The sequence below is a fragment of the Phoenix dactylifera genome, unplaced genomic scaffold (genome assembly GCF_009389715.1).
Source record: "Phoenix dactylifera cultivar Barhee BC4 unplaced genomic scaffold, palm_55x_up_171113_PBpolish2nd_filt_p 000807F, whole genome shotgun sequence".
Lineage (NCBI taxonomy): Eukaryota > Viridiplantae > Streptophyta > Magnoliopsida > Arecales > Arecaceae > Phoenix > Phoenix dactylifera.
Window position 1 is genome coordinate 179,076 of NW_024068174.1, and position 27,127 is coordinate 206,202.

General features: G+C 37.2%; 1 protein-coding gene across 1 annotated transcript; it reads right to left on the reverse strand.

Annotated features, from left to right (window-relative positions):
* LOC103698431 (pyrophosphate-energized membrane proton pump 3) lies at positions 1–27,127 on the reverse strand. The gene is made up of 16 exons (XM_039120473.1): positions 26,912–27,127; positions 26,703–26,788; positions 24,688–25,021; positions 21,637–21,840; positions 19,545–19,696; positions 19,292–19,439; positions 19,074–19,206; positions 17,139–17,311; positions 9,370–9,490; positions 5,459–5,646; positions 4,638–5,075; positions 3,897–4,061; positions 3,660–3,815; positions 3,464–3,575; positions 2,022–2,241; positions 1–308 (listed from the first exon to the last, which is right to left on the reverse strand). The coding sequence occupies exons 3-16, from the start codon at positions 24,799–24,801 to the stop codon at positions 209–211; spliced, it is 2,424 nt and encodes an 807-aa protein (XP_038976401.1). The 5' UTR covers positions 24,802–25,021; positions 26,703–26,788; positions 26,912–27,127; the 3' UTR covers positions 1–208.

Consider the following 27,127-nt stretch of genomic DNA (forward strand, 5'->3'; position numbering starts at 1 on the left):
AAAGTATAAACCGCAAACGCATATATTATTAGTCTAAGCGCAAAAAAAAAAAAAAAAATCAGCACTGATGTCACAGTGGATAATGTTAATACCACGGTCTCTTCGTTTAAAGAAAAATCATCCATCAACAAAGCTCCCACCCCCCCATTAACACTGCATCTACAGGAAAGGGGTGCTGTATATTTGGTCGCGCGGAGGTAGAAATCACTCACAAAAAGATGGGGGCCATGACCAATGTAATGGTCGCAAGCATTTTGATAAGGACGTGGAGCGAAGGCCCTGCAGTGTCTTTGAATGGATCACCAACTCTGCAAGTAAAAGAAGCTAATGTCAGTGCTTAAACAGCTCAAGTTTTTGTGGTGTTTGTCAATACATGCAGTTAAAAATGATCCAAGCTGACCATCAAAAGGTTAAAAGGAGGGAAAAAGAAAATCCAAAGGACTACCAAAAAAATAACGCAAGCTGGAACAAAATGCACAATGCAGCTTCATGCAGACGAGGAAATGGGGGTGGGAGGGAGAGGGGAGAGAGAGAGAGAGATGGGTTGAGGTTCTTGGTGGAACTTTATTGTGGAATAAAATGAACAGAAAGAGGCTACCTGTAAGGTAGATAACAAGACCTGTCTTAGAGGCATTGGTATTCTTCTAACACAATATTACTATTCTAGTTTAACTAAGCTAATATTGTCAGTTAATTGGAAAAAATAAAGAACAAAAGTGAGAGACTCAAATTCCAAACTCTCATCTCCTTTTATTATTGTTAATTTATGTTTATGGTGCATGTGCGACCAGTGCACCAGGCAGGATCTAATCATCTCACACAGACACATGGGCATAAACGTATGTTATAAATAGAGCACTAAGCATCCATATATTTTATACATGTCCCATATATTACATAAAATATAGCATATTTTGTGAAGCTTACAATATATACACATATTGAAGTATCATATAAAGATTAATTTATAACAGTCTATGAAATATAATAAAGTATATCTGGAGATTTATGGGAATAAATATGCATTGCACATGCACACACAAATACCACTAGAATTCAATCCAACCATCCTGAATAGGATGATATTCTGCCTGCCTATTTTCTATCCCATCCTACTGACTCTTCCCTCTGGTATCTGTCTTCTAATTATACTTGACATGAACTGCATATGCCCATAGACACGAAACCACACTTTACCTCTGATATGCAAGCGCATACAACCAATTTTTTATTAGTCTTCATCAAATTCATCCAAATAGCTCCTTCAGATCACCTCACTTAAAAATTTAGGTACAAGCCATAACAATATCTTGCATCCATCTATTCAGCATAGAAGCTTCATTAGGAGTACATACAAAAGGGCACATACAGGGGTGTTTGGATGCCTAGCTATGAAATTTATGGGAAATCACACCACCACATTGGGGAAGCAATTGGAATGATGTGTTGGAGGGCATTCTTATAAGGTTATTGAGTTCGAGTTGGAAATTTCCCACCATATCCTATATCAGAAGCTGTAATCCATTAAGAAGGTAAGCATTCCCAAAAATCTTGGGATAGAAACAACAACCTCCCAAACACATCCTACTTCTCCCTCCTCCATCCCTTCTCTCAACTTAAGCAAAATATTCAAGTTATGTTTTGTGCCTATATATGGGACATCACATGAATTGGGTGGTTGGGCATTCGAGGTGCTCCTACAATATTTCAGAAGCCTGCATAGTGCATATAAAATGTTATGGACTCTGCCCAAGAAAATTTCAGACTGTATGAAACACAAGGACGCTTCTTGATTTTTCACTTTTTTGGTTGAATTTGTCGACTAGGATACTGCAAAAACAGCACATGCAACTAACTTTAGGACTAACTTTGCACAAAAAGTAACAACTTGGGAATAATCTCATGAAAACACTGACACAACAAGTGAACCACATGCAATAATCACATATGGTTTATGTGATAACAAAGCTGAAGATGTGGAAAAATAAGAACACATGGCAAATCAAGTTTGGGAAACATACGTATCACCAGTAACTGCTGCCTTGTGACAATCACTGCCTTTCCCTCCAAGTACACCAGTCTCTATATATTTTTTTGCATTATCCCAGGCACCTCCAGCGGTGTTCAGAAAGAGAGCCATAAGGATACCAGCCACTGTTGCAAACATAAGCATCGAGGCCACAACTTTCGCCCCAAGTAGCGGTTGGCTAGTAAAGTGTCCCAAAATTCGGAAGAGCAATCCTGTCAACCAGAAAAAAATAGATCTCTAGAACCTCACTCATGCAAAGCCCTCTCCATCCTCTGTCCAATATATTACTAATAGGGTTTTTTGCATGTATACCCTCCAAAATATACAAAATTGTATGAATACCCTTGTAAAATTGCTATTTGCATGTATATCCTCATAAAATACTTATTTTGCATGTATACCCTTTTTTTTCTTTTTATATATGTACCCATATCATCTAATGCCATTAAAAAAAATGATTTAAATTTGAAATGGCCGAAATACCCTTATAGGTAGACGCGCAAAAAGAAAATTTTATAAGAATACACATGCAAATAGCAACTTTTCAAGAGTATTCGTGCAATTACGCATATTTAGGAGGGTATATACTTAAAATAGTCCAATAAAAAATGATCAAAATTTGGTAAAGATAATTTAGTTGTCCTTATTTTACTAATCTAAGCATCTATAATTAATTTAAATTTGATATGCTTTAATCTTTTAAAAATGATGAAGAATATATAGATTTTATAGATTTAATAATGATAATTATATCAAAATCAAATGGAGAATAGCATTACCAAAATAATCACCTAATATTCCAACTTGACCGAGTCATGATCTTAAAAAAAGAAATTGACAATGTGGCTCAATCTTTTTTTGATTTGTCAATCCAACTGAATCATAAAACACTTAGCAAGTTCCAGCTGAGTTTTGATTTTTTTTAATGGATTGTTTGAATGTATACTCTTCTAAATATAAGAAATTGCACGAATACCTCCGCAAAGTTGCTATTTGTGTGTATACCTTTATAATTTTTTTTTCATATATACCCATAAGGGTATTTCAGCCATTTTAATTTTAAGCCATTTATTTTTTAACGACGTTAGATGGTACGGGTACATATGCAAAAAAAGAAGAAGAAGAATATACATACAAATAGTAATTTTACGAGGGTATTCATGCGATTTCGTATATTTAGAAGGGTATACATGCAAAAAATCCTTACTAATAACAAAAGAATTGTATACTTTATCAAATAGAAATAGAAGAAATTTGCCTGGTTGAGTGTGTTGTGCTGTGTTCCCTCAAAAAAATAAGGGGTGTTGTGTGGGGTTTTGTTTTTGTGGGGGGGGGGGGGGGGGGGGGGGTGGAGATTTCCTTTTGCATGCATGTGTGCATGCACATGTGTGTGCATTAAAGGCTTTATAATATCAAGAATTAAACAGTACTCACCAATTACTATAGGTGATATAATTGCCAGAGCACCAGGCTTTATCATTTCCCGCAAGGATGCTGTTGCCACAATGGCAACACAACGGCCATAATCTGGTTTTTCTTTATAGTCCTGGACAGGCATGTCAAATCAATGCCAGCAACACTCATTTAAGGATCACAACAATTACCTGGCATGGCATAATTGGATACTCACCATTATACCTGGCCTCTCAATAAACTGGCGTCTAACTTCATTAACAACCTCCTGAGCAGTTTTGCCAACAGCTGAACAGGCCCATGCACTAAAAACAAATATAAGCATAGAACCCAATAAACCACCAACAAAAACCTCTGGAACTGCTATGTCAACCTGCATATCCAGAAATTCAAAAATTTTAAAGAAATTAAACTGTTATTAGAAATAATGATAATAAGTGCATAGCAGTTATACCTGCTTAAAAGGAACGTGAGCAAATGAAGCTACTTCATCCATATATGCACTGAAAAGAAGGAAGGAAGCAAGTGCTGCAGACCCAATAGCAAATCCTTTTGTGGTAGCTTTTGTAGTGTTACCAACAGCATCTAGAACATCAGTGATTTCCCGAACGCTTTCTGGCTGCATGCAATTTAATTGCTTAGAATTAGGACAAAAATGATAATCACAAACAATGTCCCAGAATTATATAAGCAAATATACATTCCTTATCAAATGTCTCGATTATTTATACTATTTGCCAAGACCTAAGCTAGACCGGTAAGGATTTCGTATACAAACCTTTTAAGCACGAATAAAGAACTTTTTTTGTGTGAGAGAGATGGGAAAACCTCACCAATCCATTTCACGGATACAAAGAAACGAAATTAAATTACATCACAAGTTGGCTTCTAAAAAAAGGAAAGGTCCACAGCAGATTTCGATGAAATACAAGAGGACCACTTGTTCCAAGTGAAAACAATCTCCCTGTGAATATCTTCATAACTTCCTTTAGTTCCTTGAAAGAAACTTGCATTCCATTCAAGCACAAACAAAGAACTATATTTATATTGTGAGAAGATGGTGAAAGTGGTCTTTTCCTTAAAAGGAGAACAGTACAACACTTAGTGCATCATATTGAAAAAAGTAGCACCTGAATGCTATATTGATTAGATAATAAGTTTCAAATAAATTTCATGTGCTCATTAATCATGGTACCTGGTGGCTCATCTCTACAATTCCACCTGCATTGTCAGCTATAGGGCCAAACATATCCATGGTGAGAACATATGCAGCAGTACTAAGCATGCCCATTGTTGCTACGGCTGTCCCAAAGAGACCGCCAGTTGGATTCCCAGTTTCATCTACCAAGCCTGATGTATGCCCCAGCCAGTAAGCTGCAATAATTGCTACACTTATCACAAGAACAGGGAGAGCTGTTGATTCTAATCCCAAACTCACTCCTGCAATAATATTAGTTCCATGTCCTGTGGCACTTGAGAGGGCTAACATGCGGACAGGCTCATGCTTGTAATCAGTGTAATACTTGGTGATCCAAACAAAAAGATATGCCGTTATGATACCGACCAAGCCGCATAAGGCAAAATTGAGCCATGCAGAAGGTGCTTGTTCAGTGTAAAGGAGCCACCGAGTAGACTGCCAAAGATGCAATGGCAAAAGGTAAACAAAGAAAATATCAGAATAATATAAAAATTGTCAAAGGTACCAGGACATCATAGTGGTTTAATTAAATGAATCCAGGTGCTGAATCATCATCTAAATGAAAACAAGTGGAAAAAAAAATAACACATGCACTAGGAAATGCCCTAATGGTCATTCCCATCTCTCCTTGAAGGAGATAAGTAAGTTCCTGGTTTGGGTGTTGGGCGGTAAATCCCCAGGCAGTTGGGAGCTGGGCAATTTACTTTGGTGGGTTCTCCTCCACACGTCCTCCCAACCTGAAAAAATAAAAAAAGAACCCCAAAAAACGACACTAAAATGTGAATTAAGATCTGTATTTATAAACAATATTAACTTACCAAACCAAAAGCTAAAACAGCAAAAAATATTGTCACAGAGTAGCCTTTCTGAAGTATCATCATTGGGTCCTCTATAGGGACAATTAGTCCAGATTCACGAATCCCTCTAATTGAGAGTATTCCAACTGATGATACCACCAAGTCAAAAGAATGGACAACAAGAGGAAACAGGATAAATCCAGATGGATCTGCAAAGAAAATTAATTAGTTGGTCATCAGATAATAATAGTAAAAACAAAGAAACTGTTCAGACTAGAATCATATATAAAGAACATTTAATTGGCAGTCTGGAAGCCAAATACAGTTACTTTCTGCATCCAAAAGAGCTGAACAAAAATTAAATAAGTATGTGTGTGTGTGTGTATTATGCATAATACTGAATTAAGCAGTTTCCCCAGAAAAAACACATCAGAAATGTTCAGATATTCACTGGGAACACATGGAACACTATATTAAATGTTGATGGGGACAGATGTACAGAAATGCTAGGCAAATAACCATTCTTTGATAGTTTTCACAACATTTTTATGTATTGCTTATACTTCTCCAGTATCTGCTATATGCCAAAGAATGTCGATTTTTGCTAAAGATGTTTCAATTCTTCTTGTGCTGTTTCATGTGCCCATTTTAAACCTGTCATTTATGCTATTAGTTCAGAAATCCCATGCAAAGGAATTGGTAAAAGTGAATTAGCATTCATAAGTTAAAATATTGAATGGAATGAGGGTATTGCCAATAGTGAAAGAAAAAAGCCATACATATGACTGCAAATGAAACGGGCTGCCAAAAACAGCTTGGTCTCAGCTTTGATTAGGCTCAATTGGCTTGTTTGATTAGGAAATGAGCCAAAATCAAGCCTCATTTAAGGCTCAATGCATAAACAAGCTAAGTCTGTACACCCTGGGCTCACAGAAATAAACAGAAGGATGTGCTTAGCTGATTAATAGGCTTGTTAGTTAAAAATCTAATAAAAATTGAACATTTATAGTGAAGTTTTGTCTGAGCTCGGCTTGGCTAGTTTCATTCACAATGTCTTTTTTTTTAGTGTAATTGATTCATCATTGACAATGTTAGAAGAAGCATAAATACTTAAATAGTAAGCAGTCCCCCCGTTGGAAGACCTATTTTTAATTTCATAACCTTTTTCTTTATATGAACTATAAGCACCGGCGATAGTTCCGCTCTAGTTGGGCAAGGGTCCCTAATGATAAAAGTTTCCTAGCAAACTTGGTATATATTGTGTTAAGATGTACATGAGCTTTATATCAGCAATTGATGTTCTTCATAGTACCAAGGCAGTGAGCTTGGAAAAGTCGGCAATGCAAGAAATGCCTACAAAAGCATTCTGATAAAGACTAATAGATGTAACTCAAGGAAATGGAAATGAAGAGGTTGTAGAACAAAATTTGCCAAGTGTCAAATAGTTACTGTACCAAGCAAGTGAAAATGTGGACTTAAACCCTCGAAAAAAAGACTTGATTGCTAAAAATGATGGAATTCATTTCACAAAAGATCTCAAGCAAAATTCCAAATACATTTCCCATAACGTATAAGCAGTCAGTAGTGCCAGCAAGAGAATGCCAAACAGAAACATTATCATAACCAACAAATTCAGCCAAACTTCTGGTGTGCCATCATGAATACCTTTTGCCAATCACTCCTATTAGGGGAAGACGAAGGATCCCAGCTCAAGAATATCCCTGAAAACCTAACAACCAGCAACAAATCCCCAGACCCAACAAACAGCAACAAATTGGAATAAAAATACACATTCACCCACTCAAAAGAAAATATATGCCAATATATACCAAAACACAGCACAAAATCGATGCCTAAAAGATGAAGGATGATTGTAGTGTCAAATCTTTTTTCTCTCTTTTGTCAAAACTCTTCCAATTCTATGGAATCCTATTGCTATTTAATTGTATGGACTTAACTATGTAGCGAATCCAATCGGTCTTCCCCACCAACTAGCATTGGAGTTTAATTATAGGACCCTCTTTGCCCAAAGGTTCTTTTGCTAGGAATTTGGCATCAATGGGTAGGCAGATGATATCTTGTTGAGAGTTGTTAATGGAACATTCTCAATATTTGATGGATAAGATCTTGATAGATAGAGAGCCAGGTTGGAATTGAGCTTTGTCTTCCCAGGCACAGTCTGAACTAGAGCACCCCAGGCCAAAGCCCAATTTTGGACTTGGAATAAGACCAGACTGAGTCCAGAGTTTTTGATCAAAATTCAGACCCAAATAAAACCAGAATACCGTAAGTGCCCAAAAGTTTCTTCTTCAAATTGCAACTCAGCTTGCCATAAAGAAAAAAGGACTAATGGAGATTTGATATTGTCTGCAGTCTATGCAAGCACTAATCCTCGTAACAGAGAGCTTATTTTGGAAGGGAAGAATATCAATAGAATGGCTGAACAATATGACCAGTACCCATCGATGCTAGCAGGGGATTTCCATGATTTCTTTAGGTTGGAAGATAGAAGGAGTTTCAGAAACGACACTACGTCTAATCGTAGGAGAGCTGAGAAGTTTGCACCGATTAGTTAGTAGACAAGCCAAAGAAGTCAATCACATGGCACCATTTGCTTAATAAAAGAGAAGAATGTGTTGAGCAGGTGATCAAGGTATTTTTTTTGTGGGATGACATGTTTAAATTATTTAAATTTGATCTATGAATTTTACATAAAATCCAGTGGCTTTAAGTCAGCTAGCTATATCATAACCTTTGAGCACCCCATTCGCTCCAAGGCTTGGGAGGTACTGGCTTGAATTTATGTTCAGGCCTGGCTACTCAAGCCTGGGCTCAGCTCTTGAGCCTAACTCCTGAGAAAATTTTAAATTGGGTCCTAGGACCAATTGGGATGCTCTTACCCATGGATAATGTTACTTGTTAGTTAAGATTCCGGAAAGTGAGACGAAATAAAGATTGGAGTGTTCAACCACCACCCTCCTTCTAAAAAAAGAAAAGAAAAAAAGAAGGAACAAATACAAAAATAGCACCAAAGTAAGTGCAAAACAGGCATACAGGCTACAGAAAGTATCATTTGTTGCTTTAGAGTGATACAGAACGTAATCAATGATCAATTGAGTGGATTTGGTTCGACACATTAGAACCTATATGGACTCCCTAAAGATATATTCGATAGTATAGAGGCCATAAGAGGATGAAGGATGAGGTAAACTGAACCAAATTACTGCGTTCCAGATGAGTTTATATGCATGAATGAGATGGAGAGCATTTCAACCAAAATGGCACAGATGTCCAATACTTACCTGATCTTGCATAATTAAAATCTAAAGCTCTTCCAGGAGGTACCAAAACATCTATGATTCCATGCTCCTTGATGAATGGCTTTTAAGTTAATGCAAGTATGAGCGTCATTCATGATGAGATCATGATTAGAGATTAAAATATGCATGCACATGGCACAATGAGATGTGTTTACTGCACATCTAAGCACATGTATTGCAGAGGATACAACACATTATTTATACATACCACATAGTGATAGCATACAAAAGCTTGAAAGTGTAGCGGTACCAATATGTTGGAAGAAAAAGCAATCATGTATAACGGCCATTTGAACAATTCATGCAATAGAATACTGACCCAAATCCATGACTATGTTTTAGAAAAGTTTATCATACCAGTGCATCTTGTGTAATATGCAACATATACATGTACGGATTCGGGTATTATCAGCAAAAATGAACTTTGACGTTTCACATGCAAAATGTGTAGCACTTGAAGCCGTACAAGAACAAACATTATCACCAGTGGCTACAGCACAATATGAAAAAAGAACAATTATAAATTCAAACCAAAATCTCAAACAAACAAATTTGCGAAGCAAGGGAAATGATTTTCCTTTTTTTCCTTTTAAGATAAGCATATGCTCTTGCCTTCAATTTTGCAGCGTTGAGCCATTGTTCCTCCCAGTATCATAGCACTGATTATCTCTGCTGCTATACTCTCGAAAAGATCAGCACCACGGGCAGCACAGTCACCCACATTATCACCAACCTTCAGCAATCCCATTTAAGTTATAAAAGATCTCAAAGAAAGGCAATCCAAAAACTAACAGGAAATAACACAAGAAAAGAAAACCAACATTAAACTAAAGTACTAGGTTGCTAGTTTTAAACAAATAACGAGAAACTCAGATGACATAATAAGCCAGCTAATAAGAGTCATAAAAACCTGCAGACATGGTATACTTCAGGCTGAATGTCAACCAATAGAGAATATGACCAACATCATCCAACGAAAGCAGAAAGAGAGAGAGAGAGAGATGCTACAAGCTGACATGGGTAGACCAACAGAGATTTAAGAAAGAAACTGCTGATGAACGTACCACCGGTAGATTCCTAGCACCAGGACAAGGCCTAGGCCACCAAAACATAAAAAGGTAAGATACTGGCTGGGTCGGGTCGGCACTGGCCAGTAGTTCGGCCAAAACGATGCTCATAGTGGTCATCCGAGCTAAAATGGATCAGCAATGACTGGTACCAAACCCAGTATTACTGGTTCAAAGGTGTCCTAACCATTTTAAAGTGAAAAGGGGGGATGGGGGACCAATTGGGCAACATGCATTTAGGTATCTAGTGAAGGGCTTCCAAGACCTCTTTTAACCCATCTGGTGAGAACAAGAGTGAGAAAGAGAGGTGAGGGGAGAGAGAAGGAAAGAAAGAGGGGAAGAAGGGGAGAGGGACTTTTTGCTCTCACCAGGAAGGTTATGCTAGCAGATCAGCAAGGGAGGGCACTCCATTTAGGTGAGGCCCTCAATCTCAAAATTTTTGCCCAAAGTTGGCAAAAATTAATAAATAAAAGAAATACATGTCAGATTTTTTTTGTTTTACTTGACTTTTGGACATGTTGTAGGCTGGACAGCATCGTCAGTTTTGGATTACATGGATTATATATATTTCTGCATTGAAATATTAATAAAAAAGAATATATCGGATTTTAGCCTGAAAAATTTTAACATGTTTGCATCCATGTTATGCACATGCTACGAATTTTATGGTTGAAATCTTTTTTCAAAATATTTATCATCATTTAATTATTTTTGTTATCAAGAAAATAACTAAAAAATGCCCAAGTTCCTTAAAAATCTAAACAATCATCAGCATATGTCCTAAGCATAGATGTGTTTCAGAAATTAATGGGTTTTTTTTGTGATTTTTAGACTTTTTAAGGGAAAATAATTATAATTCTAAAAAATCTTAGTTAAATATAATAAATATGGAACATGCATCAATAATTAACCAGATGAGTTCTAAAGTTGTCGTCTTGTATTTTATTGATTAACATATAATTTTTTGATTTTCTATCGATTTTGTAGATTAAAAATTAAAAATTAATTTAATTCTAAAAAAAAGAATATGCATTTGATAATTAATAAGAAAAATTCTAAACTACTTATCTTGCATTTTGGTCATTGACAAAAAATAATAATATGATAAAAATTCTAGCAAAGTAAAAACTGCAACAAAAATATCTTTCGTGAATCTTGATTTGAGTGGATGATATTCAGGGAGCACGGTTTTTTAGGTTGGCAGATGGATTCTGATAAGAGTCAAAAGGAGCCTGATCAGAATTTGTTGTGCCAGAATCGGAGCCCGATCCGGTTGTCCGGCGGCACAGAATGGTACAGGGGCGGAGGCCGACGACCCGGACGGAGGAGGCAGAGGAGGGCTCTGCAGCCGAGTCCCCTATTTTGAACGAAACAAGGGACCCGGCCACGGAGCCTCCTCCGCGCAGCTCACCAACCCTCCATCAGCCGGCCTCCACCTCTCTCTCTTTTCCTTCCTCTCCCTCTTCCTCCCCCGCTCGATATTAGCTGCCTACCTTGTATGAGATACAGGGCCATACTTGAAGGCACAGGTTGAGGGTCTAAAGTAGTAGATTGACAGATATAAGTAGCAATATTAGTACTAATGTGTGATAGCTAGTCCGAGCTAACTAGGAGCTTCATCAACTTCCTAGTGTATCGTCACAGGTGATTTTTCTCTCATACATTGATAGATGCATCTGACTGGATCTGGGTCTGATGAACGTATTTAAGGACATTGGGCCACAGTATATCGACCAAGTAGTGATAAATCATGGTCCACAGTACGAGCGAGCATGTAAGGATCCTATGGAGGACATGCCACATAAATACTGGACATCATGTACATCACATTGTATTGATTTGATGATGAAAAATTTCGGGCACCTACCATGGGTGAAGTCAGTTGTTGAGCAAGTACAGGCTATCTCAAAGTATATATACAATCATACATGGATCCTTGCACTACCATGAGCACCTAATGTGAGTTAAGTCAATTGGGGTGCAAGCACAGGAAGTATATATACAATCACACATTGATCCTTGATGAGGCAGCATCTGGGTGGGGAGCAAATGATGCCGAGTGTGACACGGTCTGCTAAAGACTACATAGCTTTGAAGAGCCTCCTTGATAATCAAGCCGGTCTCAGAACTATGTTTACATGCAATGAGTGGGTGAAGAGTAAGTATAGCAAGTCAGCCGATGGCCAAAGAATTGAGAGGATTGTCTCTTGAGTATTCTAGGACTGATGTGCAACTGTAGTAAATGCAGTGTAGGCTGTTGTATCTGATGCTGCAAATGGTTGACTATAAGAAGTTTCCACATATGGGTTTCTTACCCAAAGATGACCGATGCCAAGCAACAGATATTGATGTGGTGGATGAGGGAAGGCATCCTCGTGCCTTCGAATCATTACGGAAAGATAGGACCTGCAGATGCGCAGAGAGTTACACCTAGCAGGTATGACAAAATGAGGAAAAATATTCCATGAGAGATACAGAATGTTCGGGAAGCTCAACGATTAGTAGGCAGGAGTGTTTCCAGGTATGCTTAAAAAATTATTCTATTAGGAAATAATAACACTTTGTACTCACCTATAACCTTGAATTATGTGGTTGTAGGAGAATGGTGGGTACAGCGGGGCACCAATGCACCCAATCTGAGGAAGATTGCCATCCAAGTCCTCTCACAGACACTCTCGTCCAGCAGGTGCAAGCCAAACTAGTCTATATTTTCCCTAATCCACAACAAGGTGTGAAACTGGCTGACAAGCAAGCGGCTGCACAACTTGGTGTTCGCTGACTATAATATGAGATTAAGATAGAAGTATAGAATAGGGACAAGGAAGAGAGCCAGGAAGACCGTTGGCCAATGACTTTGTTGCGATGATGAAGATCCTAAATCTGGATGGATAGCAGATCAACAGTCTCAAGACACAAATGCTAAATGAGCCAGGGATCCTCTACAACCAGACATACCATCATGGAGGAGTTGGAGGTGTGTGATGTAGACAGATAGGCAGAGAAGCATATCTCATCCACAATGAGTGAGAACAAACAGGAGACTTGACGGTTGTCTAAGGACTCTAGTTAGCGATTCCATCACCAAATATTCGGGCCACCACACGATGCATAGGCCTCCAAGGCAAATCAGGACAGTAAGAAAAGCAAGTCCAAGGGAAAAGTGCCAATCATTGATCTGGTTGAGACAACCGACAACATACCAGTCCAGAAAGATGACAATGTCACTGTAGAGCCATCAGATCCTGACTTATCTGAATCATGTTGTGATAACAGCAATGATGATAATGATAGATTAAGTGATGGGTCAGAAGGCCAAAGAGGGCAAGATGGGCAGTCTGGAGGTGGTGGAGCTGGTGGTTATTTCAGGGCCTCACTCCATTCATCAACAAGGCAAGGTTTATGCATGCCGTGCAAGATAGGTACAATGGGGCCCGAATGAAAACTAGATCAAGCAGAGAGAGGTCCTACAAGGGGAAAGGATCCAGGAATGGTGCAGCCAGGGGCGCATAGGATTACGGATATGAGGATAGTTATGCACAGATTGGAGGATCAATTGTGAGAATCCATGTTCAAGGATAGGATGATCATATGCGAACCTACCACATTAGAAGTTGAACTGATGGAAAAGATTAGGCAAAAGACAAAAGGAGATGAGGAGAAGTATCGAGAGACTCATGGGTTGTTACGTAGATTGAAGGGAGTCAACATTAATGACATATATCAGTGCATCGGATAGCTAAAATGGACAACAAATCTCATCGTATGCTGGAGATGGATATCCTAGCGTATTAGATAGAATGGACATTATGCTCCATCCAAGATCCATTTAGTTTCTTCCAGTAATCACATAAGATCTAACTCTGCATATTATCTCACCTATGGATATGAGTATAACCGGAGATCAGAGAACAATGCTGCTTTCTACTACCCTAAGCACGGCTGGCCAAGCTCCAATGAGTACTAGATGTACATACATCTATTGTTTCAAATCCCGGTGGAACATCTTGAGGGACGTTGAGATGGGTACCATACCAAGTATCGAGATGAGATTGTCCCGCTATTGTCCTAGCATCCCAATCTGTGCATCCTAGGGCAGATCTCATACCCCTAAAAATTCGTATATGACCCCCAGGAAAAGAAATCTGTCATTTTTAGGAGGATAAATGGAAAGAGAAAAGATGACTTTGTTGGCTTTGCTAGGCTAGTTATCTGAAATCAAGATTAGAATAAAATTGTGACCCATCTTTTGATTGAAATCCTAGCTCCTTCACCATTCACAGTAGATAGAAGGGTAGGTCTTAGATTCATAATCAATCGTCATTGAGAAAGAAGAATTTTTCTCAATCACTTCAGGTCAGCGGAGCCTTCACGCATCCGAAAAATGCAGGGGTTGTAAATGGCATAGCATTCCTCATAGGAAATTGATGACTCCTCCAGCATGAGCTAGTTTATGGATTTTTTGGCTTCAATTTACAAATAAAGGAATAGAGACTTGGCAAATAAAGCTCAAGGCCCATTGCTGCCATTTCATTTTTTCACAATTATCTAAATTTCCGTGTCCATGATGTAGCACCAAGAAGGTAGCATCAAGACTACCCATTGATTGATTTAGTCCACACCTATGTTGTGCCATATCTTTAGACAACATCAAATTGAACCACCATTTTTATATAGAGAAGACTTGCCCCTATTTGATGAAAATACAAAAAATGAATAGTCATTTTACTATTTTATTTCCTATCAGGAATTAAGCATATGAATCCAATCATTAGGATTAGTCCCACGGGATTCAAAACCTTGCACACATCCACAGCATTAGGGGCCATCACCAGGCCATTATCCGGCATCTCAGGAGCATCATGGATGGGGGCAATATCTTGGCTGGTATATCACATGTTACCATCTTATAAATAGAGATCAGGTGTGTTCACAAATACATAAAAAGGAATGTGCCTATTTTATACACCTGCCCTCTTTATAACTCAGTATATAACCTGCCCAACATTGTTCTCTTCATAGAAATTTTTCAGATTTCATTTGTGGGATCTCAATTACATCCAACAATCACACAAGATCACCTCCCCCCTCCATTCACCCTAGTCTAGTCATATTATTATTTTTTTAATCTATCTCTCCTTTTCTTGTTTGATGAGAATGATTCCTCTTCAATATATGGGCCATGAATTCTAGCTTGGCCTCATGTTCATTTGTATTCCTACTAAACTTGCATTAGATGAATTTCCATCTCATTTATTTCTAGGGCCCCTTCTCCTAAAGTATTCATTATACTTCCAATCTAACAATCACATTTCCTCATCAGAAAATTTGCATTACATTATCAGCAGATCACCATATAGCTTCCATTCAGAGACTCACAAAGAGCTCAAAAGTGTAATGAATGCATCAGTTTTTAAAAATTGCCTTATGCTTTACAAATGGAAACACATCAGCCCACTAGAAGCTATTCACAGTTCTCACTGGTCCCATAAAGCATGTGTGGCAATCTTGATACGACCACTAATGCACTTTAGTTATTTACTTTCACAAGTTGCTCTCTCATATAATTATGCAAATGCTAAAGTCTAGCAGACATCTTAATAAGAACTAGATTCAACAGCCACCACCTATTGAAATAAAGCGCATTTAATAACCACCTTACTTATACAGACACCTTTCCACAGGTCACTAGTTTCCATGATATTTGCAAGGAATAGCATAACGAACTGCCACTGTCTCATCCTTTCTGACTACCAGAGGCCAACATCTCCACAAAACTTTTCTCTATTTAACACCTAATTGACCAACTGGACAAGACTTATGTTCCCATTACCACTGCTCCACAATGATCACCAGCTAATTATTACCAATTTCTCAATCACCTCATCTGAATAGCAGAATAGTGCATTTTAATATATCTATATCTTGCAAAGTCATTCAATTATTTAAACATCTATCATTTACAGTGCTGGTGAAGTAGTCAAAAGTAATGTCTGTGGGTCAATGAAGCATGCATTTCTGGACAGTAACGAATGGTAAAAAAAGGATCAACAAGACCTACTCCACAAGATTTAACTAGTATTATTGGCAACGATTATAAAACTACAACTAAGAGCATTTTGCACCTGAATTAGATTATATACAACATTCAAACGGTATGGTGTGACAAGGAGAGAACCCTACGACAATTAAAGTACAGCCCTTTAGAATTTCAATTACAAAGGCATATTTGACTGAATCAAGCTAGTTAATCTTTAGCTTTCCAACCAGCAATCTACAGATCCGTCCCAAGGAGAGACCCAAGCAATCCAACTTTATGTTCTCAAACTAGGCTAAGAGCAATAAGTGTATTCTTAAATAGTGTTATATTTGTTTATATTTATGGATACAACTATTATATTAAGTCTGCAAGAGCATATCCATACATTGTGATGACTGGGCGGTAATGAAGATTATCTAAATTTAGATGATTTTGTTATTTTTCAACTAAAATATTGGATCAAGTACAGGACAGACAGAAGCACAAGCAGCATTTGCCCATGCAGGTACAAACATCCACGAGATGCATTTATAAGTTAATCTGATGGATCAGATCCTAATTTTCATTTTTATGCTATTCAATCTATGAATTTTAACTTGAGAGTACAAGGAAACAGCAAGAAGAGGTGCCGGTTGAAGGAAACAATGTAATAAATTGAAGTTTCGCACCACCATGACATTGCACCGCATTAGCTCGATCCTTTTCCGTTAGAGTCAGAACTAGAAAATGCTTTCTTTGTCTGTATAGATGAAAACTGGATTTGCTTCACATGTTGTGAGAATTATATGATGCAAAGGCTCTTACCCATTTAGTGGACTTATCCTTACTATAAATCCTCAGATCATGTTAAATTGAGTACTATCATGAGCCAAACAAGATATCATGATTCAAATAGTAACTATGATTACCACAATAGGGTGATGAATCACTAATGACAAGTGACTTGCAAGTGCAGCTAGATAGGACGAATATGTGAAAAACATAACTCTTAAGTTACAATCAGAAAGCATGGGAGTAGAATATAAACAACAACAATAAATTGTCTTCCCAATGGTCTGTGAACTTTACATTAATGGCAAAAAAACCTCGTATGACAAGAGTATGACTCAATGATTTGTAATCAAATTCAAGATGAATTTAAGATAGTGTGTTAGAACTTAGAAATTGACACTGAATCATGAACTATGAGTTTAATTAAACTATCAAATGCATCAAGTCCAGCAAGAAACTAGCTGAGCAGAGTATGCCATCAAAGCATAAAAAGTGAGCTTAAATACCAAGTCTGCAATCACAGCAGGATTTCGAGGATCATCTTCGGGTATTCCCTGCTCCACTTTACCAACAAGATCAGCTCCAACATCAGCTGCTTTAGTGTATATTCCACCACCCAATTGGGCAAAAAGGGCAACAAATGAGGCACCAAAACCATATCCAACAAGGAGAAGAGGCACTGCATACAAGCATACAGAATTCATAGCTCATACCAAGTACAATAATCAATTTTGTTCCAAGATGAATGCTTCCAGCAAAGCATTCATGAATATTTTTGATCCCACAAACCAAAATGGGGTCAAAGTTGAGCTTAAAATTTTAAATCAGCAATGGCCACATTTTTATCATGTTATAGATGATACCATATTTTCTTCATATCAAACATTAAGTTACAGCAAAATAGTCAAACTTCACCTGGAAACTACACATAAAACCAAGCAGATAGTAATGGGTCACAATACAGGAATTCTACTCTCTCTTTGCAACTACATCATTGAATAATAAGCCTTTTAATTTTAACTTTTGGACATGTGAAAGTTGAATCTCTGTACATTATGAATGTCTCAGTTCCTAGTTAATATGGATTCAATAAGTAATGCTTATATATTGATATTTACATCCCCAACTCTTAAGGTATATCTGTATGTCCTTGTGATTGGATATAAATTGCCCTAAAGGAAATATTCTTCCATCTATATAAACATTTGTGATGTTATCAACAGGATTAACTTGCCATTTTCATTCCTAAAGTCTCCATAGTTCAACTGGTAACCTGGTCCATACCTCACATTCTATGCATGACAGAAACATGTCTGCTTCTTTTAGATTTATGACACAGTGTCCTCTATTTCGGGCACTATTATCTGTGGATCTCTAAATTTGGGGGATAAAAGGAAGTGAAATAGAACTGTCCTAAAAATCCATAGGGTAAGCTCTAGTCAATAACAATACACGTTCTGAAGCTTGTGAACAATCAAAAAGATATTCAACATAATGAACTGCTTGTCCAAAATGACTATATAATGGTAAAGAAACTTTTAAGTGGATATTCAATCCTCATGTAGAACCTTAGGAAATTAAGCGGGATTGAGAAATGATTGCACAGAAGGAAGAAATATACAACTTAAACATTGGCCACAGGCCAAATCAGGACCTCAGTTTCTTTTTAACAATATCTTCTTGATGCACCTCAAGAGATGAACTTCAGTGTTTCCTCAATATGAGGTTTTCCAGAAAGCACAGAAGTTCGCAAGGGTGCCAAATTTAAAAAGCAACAAATAGGGGAGTCTGTTGTAACACCATTTTGCTGAAGCTTTAGCAAATAAATTTGTAATACAGCTAGCAATTTAATAATAACAAGCCTAGTTAGCAGACACATGTATGATCTAGACAAACTTAAATAATACTAACAGAATATGAAGTCTCAAATTTCATATCTAAGTTGAAAGGTTTACTGCAATCATTGTTAATTTACCAGGAAAGGACTCTTGAAAAAAACAACCAACGAAACATGTTGAAATCAGCATCATCAACCTTCTGCAAATGCTTAATTATGTGAATGTAATTCAGAATTTAAACAAGAAAGGTTAGTTATCACTCTTATCATAAAAATGACATGCCCAAAAATGTAATTAAAGGTTTCTAACTAGTAATCTGGTACATGTCTTAACATATTAACAAGCATGGTGTTACTGGCATCCTCATGGAACTTATTTTGTTAAATATACCTAAAACACCAAAATGAGAAATCTAACATGAATGATCCTGTATTAAGAGCTAAATTGGCTAAAGAAATGGGGCATAATCATTATGGAGAATCTGCATGGCCCAATGATCTTTTATATATTTTTCCAGTATATAAAATTGTTCATGGCTTTATATTGCCAATGTCATTATGTCTTGTAAAAAAACAAAACAACTTTTTTTGTTAAAAGACTTACAGTCTGTAACCTTCATTGAACCAGGTGAATCAACCCCCAGCCAAACGTAAAATGTCGCATATAAGACTGCCACACCTATTACAGCCATGCCAACGACAACAATGGCTGAGAAACCACCAGCACGTACAGCAATCTGTTTTCAAAAGCTGCATAGTTAAGACAGAAATCCTGTAGTGATTGAGTAATATCCTGCAGCATGACAAAATGATTGGAGAAACCTGCAATGCCTCCCTTGCAGAACGTCTAGCAGCACTGGAAACTCTAACATTTGCACGGACCGACACCCACATCCCGACATACCCAGCAATACCTGAACAAAGAGCCCCTAGAAGAAAAGCAGCAACTGTAATGTACGCAGATGTCGACCTACAAAATGGTAAAAATGGTCAGCAGATAGAGTGAGATAAAAAAATATACAGAGACATCACACATGCAAGCCCACAGTCACACAAGGGGGTGAGCACAGAGCACCTTCCTAGGCCAGATGACTCTTGTTGTGGAGTAGTAGTACGAAATAGATATATGCCGAGGATCACAAGGGCTAGTAATATTGCCATCTTGGAAATGGTTCCATATTGTGTCCTGAAAAAACCTTCCGCCCCATCTCGTATGGCATCTGATATCTAAAGGAACAATGGACAGGTCAAAGGTACTATACCATAAATTTGATAACATATTATTTTAGAAAGCTTATAAGAAATAATGAAGTAATATAACTCCAACAAATACACCCATATGTTGAACACTAAATACAAATCATGAAGGAAATCTATCATTGGATAAAGGCCTGAAATTCAATTTAACAAAACTGAGCATATTATATGCAATTTCAATGGAAATGAAAATCAAGGCCCCGGTCAAAACTGAAAAAACAAGGTACTGCATTCAATTAGTTTTTTATCTAGGATATATATATATATATACAAAATAATGGTGAAACAGCTGATAACACTTCTGATGGGGCTAAATAGATTAAGTGGTGCTTTCTGGATGTTATGTTACCAGCAAATTCCTTGGTTATATGCATGAAGCTTTTATGAAACAAAAATACAGCTACCATTGTATAGTTCATAAACATCTTGGGAAATGAAGGTTCAAGCAAACAAGATCAGTGTGGCAGATATAAGAATATTGATATGGATGTACAATAAAATTAGGAAAGTTGGAATAATACATTGAGATGTATTAGCAGAGGCATAAAAAAGTCGCAGCATTTAAGGACAAAATAATGGAAAATTAAGATGGTATGGGCAATTGCAACAAAGACATAAAGAGGCCTCTGGGTCTAGAATGAGAAGTGGAAGAACTATAATAACATGGATGGAGTTCATGTGAAAGATTTGCAAAAGATCACAACAATATTAAGATAGCACTTATTAGGAAATGTTGCTTCACACTAGAATAGCACGACACATTATTATACTATATCGTACCGCTAGCCTACTGGCATGGGTGCCAGTTCTGGTACTACGGACTTTAGTTTATATGATCTAAAATTTTTGTAACCCTTGCTATTGGCGAATTCCGTGCAGTCTTTTCTTTGCACATAGGCTAATAAGACCACTTGAATTTTGCGATTATTCTTTTTGTTATATTATCTGTTTTGCTTGCTTCAAAGAAGAAATAGTTGGAATATTCTTCTTCTAAGGTTACAATGGTTTTATCTTGTAGATAGATGTCTTGATTAGAAACACAGTAGGATAAGGTTTGCTGATTATATTGGTGACTATTATGCTCTAGAAGTACATTTTCTTTTGAAATTTATTGTTATGCATAAATGATAAATCAATTTGAGGTACAATGGGTGTAATCCTTTACGGCATAAGAATTTTGTTGTAATCAATGCCTCTCCCTTCCTCTTTTCCTTTCCTTCCTTCTCCCTCTCCCCCTACCTCACCAGTTTCTTGATATGAAAACCAAAACCGTCCCGGTCTGCCTCCAATATGGCTCGATACACCCTGCACCGAGTGGTTTGGGATGGTACCACCGACCTTATTATAGACCATCTCTTAGAGAATCAAGACCATCCTCACTGCATAAGCAGTCATTCCACATCTCATCTGATTTATCAAATGATGGAAAAGCAAATGGTATATTATATTATTATGCATGCAAAAGCTAGCAGAGACCGGATATTAAGACGTAAAAAAGTGTGCATATGGTATTTTGTCCAAGCTTTCCACAACTAAGATGATTATAAATTCACTTTGGCATAATACTCACAATAAGGTAAAAATGAATTTTTCAACAATATAGGGTAAAACATCTTCTTCAAAGAGCTAATTTGAAACACAAACCCTATAGAATAAAGTGACTAAAAGTGATTGTCAAACCTATATTCCATTAGACCACAAAGAGTAAGGATAAAAAGGCTTTAGACCAATGGATTTTAACAGCTTGGGTATGTGATAAAAGTGATTAATTGAATGACATGAGATGCAATGATGTGTAATTTGGACCAACAAAGCCAATAATGTTACCTATGGCACAGGCATTTAGCAGAGCATAAAGCTGAAAGTGCAGTGCAGAGTAAAAAGATGAAAAAATAAGGATAATAGAGTACCTGAGACATTTCAGGGGGGCCCTCATCCTTTGCAAGAACCCACTTTGCGAGATAAATGGAGAAGAAGAAGCTGATGATACAGATAGAAAGCACGAAGACAATAATTGGTGAAGTACTGGCTCCAACGTAAAATACAGCTCCAAATGCCAAGAGCAATAGAACAAATAAGCCACGGGGATTAATTCCCATAAATATCCGAACAATCTGCAGAAAACAACATATCATTAATTAAAAGACAAAAGAAAATTAATGGACAGAAAGCAACATTTGTTGCATATGATCTTTAAATTTTCCGTCCATTAGTATGATAGATTAACCTGAGTTACTTTACTCCTGCATTATGCCCCTCCCAAATTAATTTGCATAAGATAATAAGAGAATTGTTGTAAAAGAAACTTTCTCCATTAGTATGATACATTCCCATGGATTCCTTTCTTCCTGCATTATGCCCCTCCAAAATTAACTTTCCCGAAGCTTGAATTATCTTAGCCACTGTATATGGAATCATAAACCTAAGCTCGAATTGAATGTTTATATATAACCCCAGACAAAGTAGTTATCCGACTAAAGGACAGAAGTCGTCATTCTGACAAGCTAGTTTGCTATCAAACCTTTGAGAATTTCACTCCAATCTACAAACCTGAATAAGTGATAATTACAAGCATATTCGTGCATCTAATTAGAAAGCAAAACACTTTGCCCAAAGAGTCAGCAAGAAGAAACCATTTAGCATGTCTTCAGAGTTATCTAAAACCTAAGATTTTTCTCAGGGTTCTCTTAAAGCAATTTTAAGCAACTTTTCCCTCTTTTGAAAGATTTCTCTCAAAACAAGTAAATGGCATGGTGTATAACTTAAAATAATATGAGAAAAAACCAAAATGCACTTAATAAATAATCAATGAGTGTTGTGGAAGCCATCAATTAGAATCAGACTTATCTTTTCCTCAATTGTATAGGCAAAATTATAAGGAAAGCAAAACAGCTAAATATCCATGTATAAGAAATAAAGAGACAGGATTAACTATTAAAAAAGGTTTTAAACACCGGTGGACTATAAACGTTTAAATTACGAATGGCAATTAGGTTGGGTCAGATGAAATACGGGTTAGGTCAGGTACATAATAGATCAAAAATATGTCAATATGAACCCCACATTTTTAATAAGCCAAACATGAACGTAATCATTTTATGATACAGGTAACCTGATCCGATCTACAATGGGTTGAATCAAAGTCTACCATACCGCCCCGTACCGGGTGGTCCGGTATGGAGCGTACCATACTGTATCAACAGAAAACCAGTACGAAATATACTTTCAAGTCAGTACAAGCCCCATATCACTCGTACCAAGACGTACCGAGGTGTGTACCGATCCGTACCAAGATGTACCGAGATGAAAATTAAGAAAAATAGTTAAAGAGCTATTTCAGCATAAACATGTATCGTATCATACCAAACCGATTGGGTGGCCAATACCGATATTGCGGATCTTGAGTTGAATCATTATTTGCCAAACCGAGCCGAACCACTCAATTCATCTCAAGGTCTGTTGTACCATCCCGTACGAGGCGTATTGCACCATATCGGAAGAAAACTAATACGAAATATACATTCAAGTCAGTACAAGCCCCATACCCCCCGTACCGAGGCATACCGACCTATACTGACATGCGTATTAGTCCGTATCAAGGCGTACCGAGATGAAAATTGAAAAAAATGGATAAAAACGCCATTTCGATACAGAGATATATTGTATCGTACTAATAAGGTACCAATACAGTACCTGATACCGAGATTGCGAACCTTGGTTCACCTCGTACCAAACTGAACTAGCACAGTTTGGCGTTGTTATCCGAAAAATAATGTGATCCACTCTGAACAAGGCAGTTCGAAGCGGAATCGATGCAAACTGCTCGGTTTGCACTGATTGTGCCCCCTTTCAATATCTCAAAAGGCTTGATGATGATTTGTTGAACCGAGATAAACCGCACGATTCACCACGTACCAAACTAGGTAGCTGACCGGCATGCATCCTAGTACCAATTCAACTAACCTTGGGTTGAATCATGTTAAATGGGTCAAACGAGGTGTCCCGCCATCCTGAATGTCAGGACCGGGCACCATCTTGAGTGTCGAGACATGACAACTCAAGAAATGGACAAGGACACAATGGGACATCCATGATCTTGAGAAACAAGATGTGAGGGTGTCTCATTACACACAAAAAATACCAAGATGGCCCCATCCCATGGTATTTAAAACCTTAAATTGAAATTACTTTATAAAATATATAAAATTTATATTCTGAAAAAATAAATATTTTCATGGGCGTGGTCTCGGATAGGAGCAATGGTGAAGTGGGAACTCAAGAATCACTATAACAAGTTATAGAATTGTATGGAATTATAAACTTAGAACGCCTAATCCATCCTATGTGTGAACAAAAAAGTAGATAAAGTATATATTATACAAATCTATATAGAACTATGATTGGTGGCAAGAATATTTCATCATAGGTACAGCTCACAACGATAAAATAGAAGGCCACTAATGAGGATCCATTATTGGAACGAAGCCATTTCTCAATTGACATTAAGGTATCTTATTTATAGGTTGAGATAATGCAAAAAAATATAATGGAAATGAAACCATAAAACATTATCATGTTGCTACAAGATCTCTCACTCAGTCCTAAATAATGGATCTCAAGGTGAACCAATGGGAAGCTCAATAACATTGTAACGTCAACAATTACTTCCATGAGAAGCAAGTATACGAAGAAAAGAAGCTCGGTTAAATATATGACAACAAATGCATGGTAGCAAAGCAACAGATATGATGATACCAAATTCTACCATTGACCCAATAAATAAGTATCTACCACAGTTCTTAGTCAAAATATTGAGGATAAAATAGAGCAGAATGCCATTATAATTTCAAAGTAAAAACATCTGATATAGCAGCAAAGCATCACTAATGTATTAGATAGGGAGATAGGATTAACTAATACATAGAATGCAAAACCACATATCATATCAATATGATATTTACCCAAGGGGCATATGATTTACTCCGCATGGAGGGAAAAGTCCTTGGCCTCTCCTGATATGACCCCATTCCATTTTCCATTTCATCATCCATTGCAACAGCATGTGAAGAATTCATCCTCCGGGTCACAGGGAAAGGAGCAAACTCCCCAACCTGGGGTAAGTCGCTCCCTGATCCTGGCCGCTGAATTTTGAACAGTATCTTGACACACTCAAACAGAGAGAAGATATTCTAACAAATAAAGAAACCATATACCAGTGCAGCCTATCTTATTTGCTCTGTGGACTCAAGCTTCCTTTGTGTTCCTCTCAAGAAAAGCTGTCCACTGTGCCCAACTCTACAGGAAAAGGAAGGAAAAACACCTTTCTTAAGCAATGCACTCTTGGTTGAAAAGGCATAAAATGAGGAACTTAAAAGAAAACATAATGCCTCAAATACAAGTTATAATAACAAATACCACATATACTGTGACATCTATGTTTTCAGTAACCAAAAAGTAGCTTTCATTTTTTTCCTTTCTAAAGAAATTAGGAGCCTGCAACATGTAACTTTATTTCAAATGTAAGCTTAAGACGATATAAGAACTGAAGGGCATGCAAGATACTCCTTTTGTGCATGAACTATCCAAATCAAGGATGGAACAGCCTCTGGATCCTTATTTTCTGAAAAGGCATCTGTGTCAGAAAGAGACCTGTCCAGAAAATCTTGTTGGATTTCCAAAAAATGTCATTCCAACTTTGCAAGTTGTTCCAAAGGTCTTGTCTATACTTTATTTTGACCAAACAATATTTAAGGTTTCGGCAGCCTCCCCACTTCAATCTTAATCGGTTAAGTCTGCAAGAACTGGCGCAAATATTCATAAACTCATCTCTTCACCATCTTAACCTGTAACTTTACGTCAACTTTAACCAAAATTGACTACATTTTTCTTTTCTTGCAGATTTGTTTTGTTGTTTGGTATCATATTTATCATTTCTTCATTATTTAAGCATATAGGTTATACAACACCAATTCCCAATTCTTTTTTCTTGAGTTGAAAGATGGGACATATGATAACCATGACCCTTGGTAGCCAAGACCTATGAAATGGCCTTTGTCATAGTTCCCAAATAGCCCAGGTGACCCTAGGCAATGGACCCTCCAATGGCCTAGGTGATATCCCAAGTGATTTGTTGGTGCAAGATTTAAAAAATAATACACATCTTCATATATTTTACTTAATGATTAAAACTTTTCATTATGCTCAATACACTATGTATATCACATGACCCAAAGTATAAACACCCTTGTTGTCTTAGAATCAAATGACAGAATAACATCCTCCATTGGATGTTGATGTGAATTCAAATCCCATAAACAACACTACAAGAAGATAATCAATCAATATAGACTAAATGTGCACATATAAAACAATTTAAACAATATAAAAATGTTTAATAGACCATGCAACATTATTAAAAATTCACTAACAAATAAAGTAACATTTAATAAAAATCCAACACTGGCAAGTAAAAATCCACACGAAGACATGTCATTTCTAACGCATGAAAAAACAAAAGAAAAAATTATTAGCACATGAAAATTGATTACTACTAAAGGCAGAAAAAGGAAACCAAACATTCATATTTCTAGAGGCTGGAGCAAAATAGAAGAACAAAACACAAAATAAAAATAAACTATTTTGAAATAAAAAGGAGATCATCATAACCAATCTTCTTTATGTTTTCCTAGACCCTAGTCTACCATATCAAACAGCAATAAAGAAAAAAGACTTCGAAAAATTCCCAATAGAACTCATCTACAGCAGAACTTTCAAAACTTTTCCTCTTTTAACAGTTACCATTTACGACTGTGAAGGAAACACAAAAACAAACCAAAAATTAAACAAAAAACGTCTAAAATATGAAGAGGAAGAGAGGACAGGGACAGAATCATTACAATTTGCGTTTGCTATCTGAGAAATAACAACCAGGGAATAATATAATAACCCTAATATTAACAACGGAAAAAGTCCCGACCCCTTCTTGGTGAACAGAGGAAAAGCACTGTAGTTGTTTCTTTTTCTTCCCTTTTTGGTGCAGCTATGACAGTTGTGCTTCACGATCTAAGAAAGCCACAACTACAACACAGATCAGTCCCTAAAAAAGAGCTTATGCTCTTTTTAATAGATCATTTCAGTCAAAAAAAAGGGTAAAAAAGAACGACATAGAGAAAGAAGCGTACATGCCTGGATGCTTGAGGCCTCTCGGATCCCCGCCGATCCCGGCCGTTCGACTTCCGTCGCCGCCGACGGCCGCTTGTCGCTTTCGGACTCCTCCTTTCTTGCGCTGGCTGGAAAGGAGAGCGGAGAGATGGGAGAGATCGGAGCGCAGAGATGGGAGAGGCCGCGTTCCACCTCTCTCTCTCTCTCTCTATATCTCTCTTCTTTTCTCCTTTTTTTTTT

Coding starts and splice junctions, on each gene's coding strand:
- LOC103698431 (XM_039120473.1), bottom strand. CDS start 24,801: ATGAATTCTTCACATGCTGTTGCAATGGATGATGAAATGGAAAATGGA. Junction 19,440..19,544: donor GAGTCATCTGGCCTAGGAAG/GTGCTCTGTGCT, acceptor ACCATTTTGTAG/GTCGACATCTGCGTACATTA. Junction 3,576..3,659: donor TTGAGAGGCCAGGTATAATG/GTGAGTATCCAA, acceptor ATGCCTGTCCAG/GACTATAAAGAAAAACCAGA.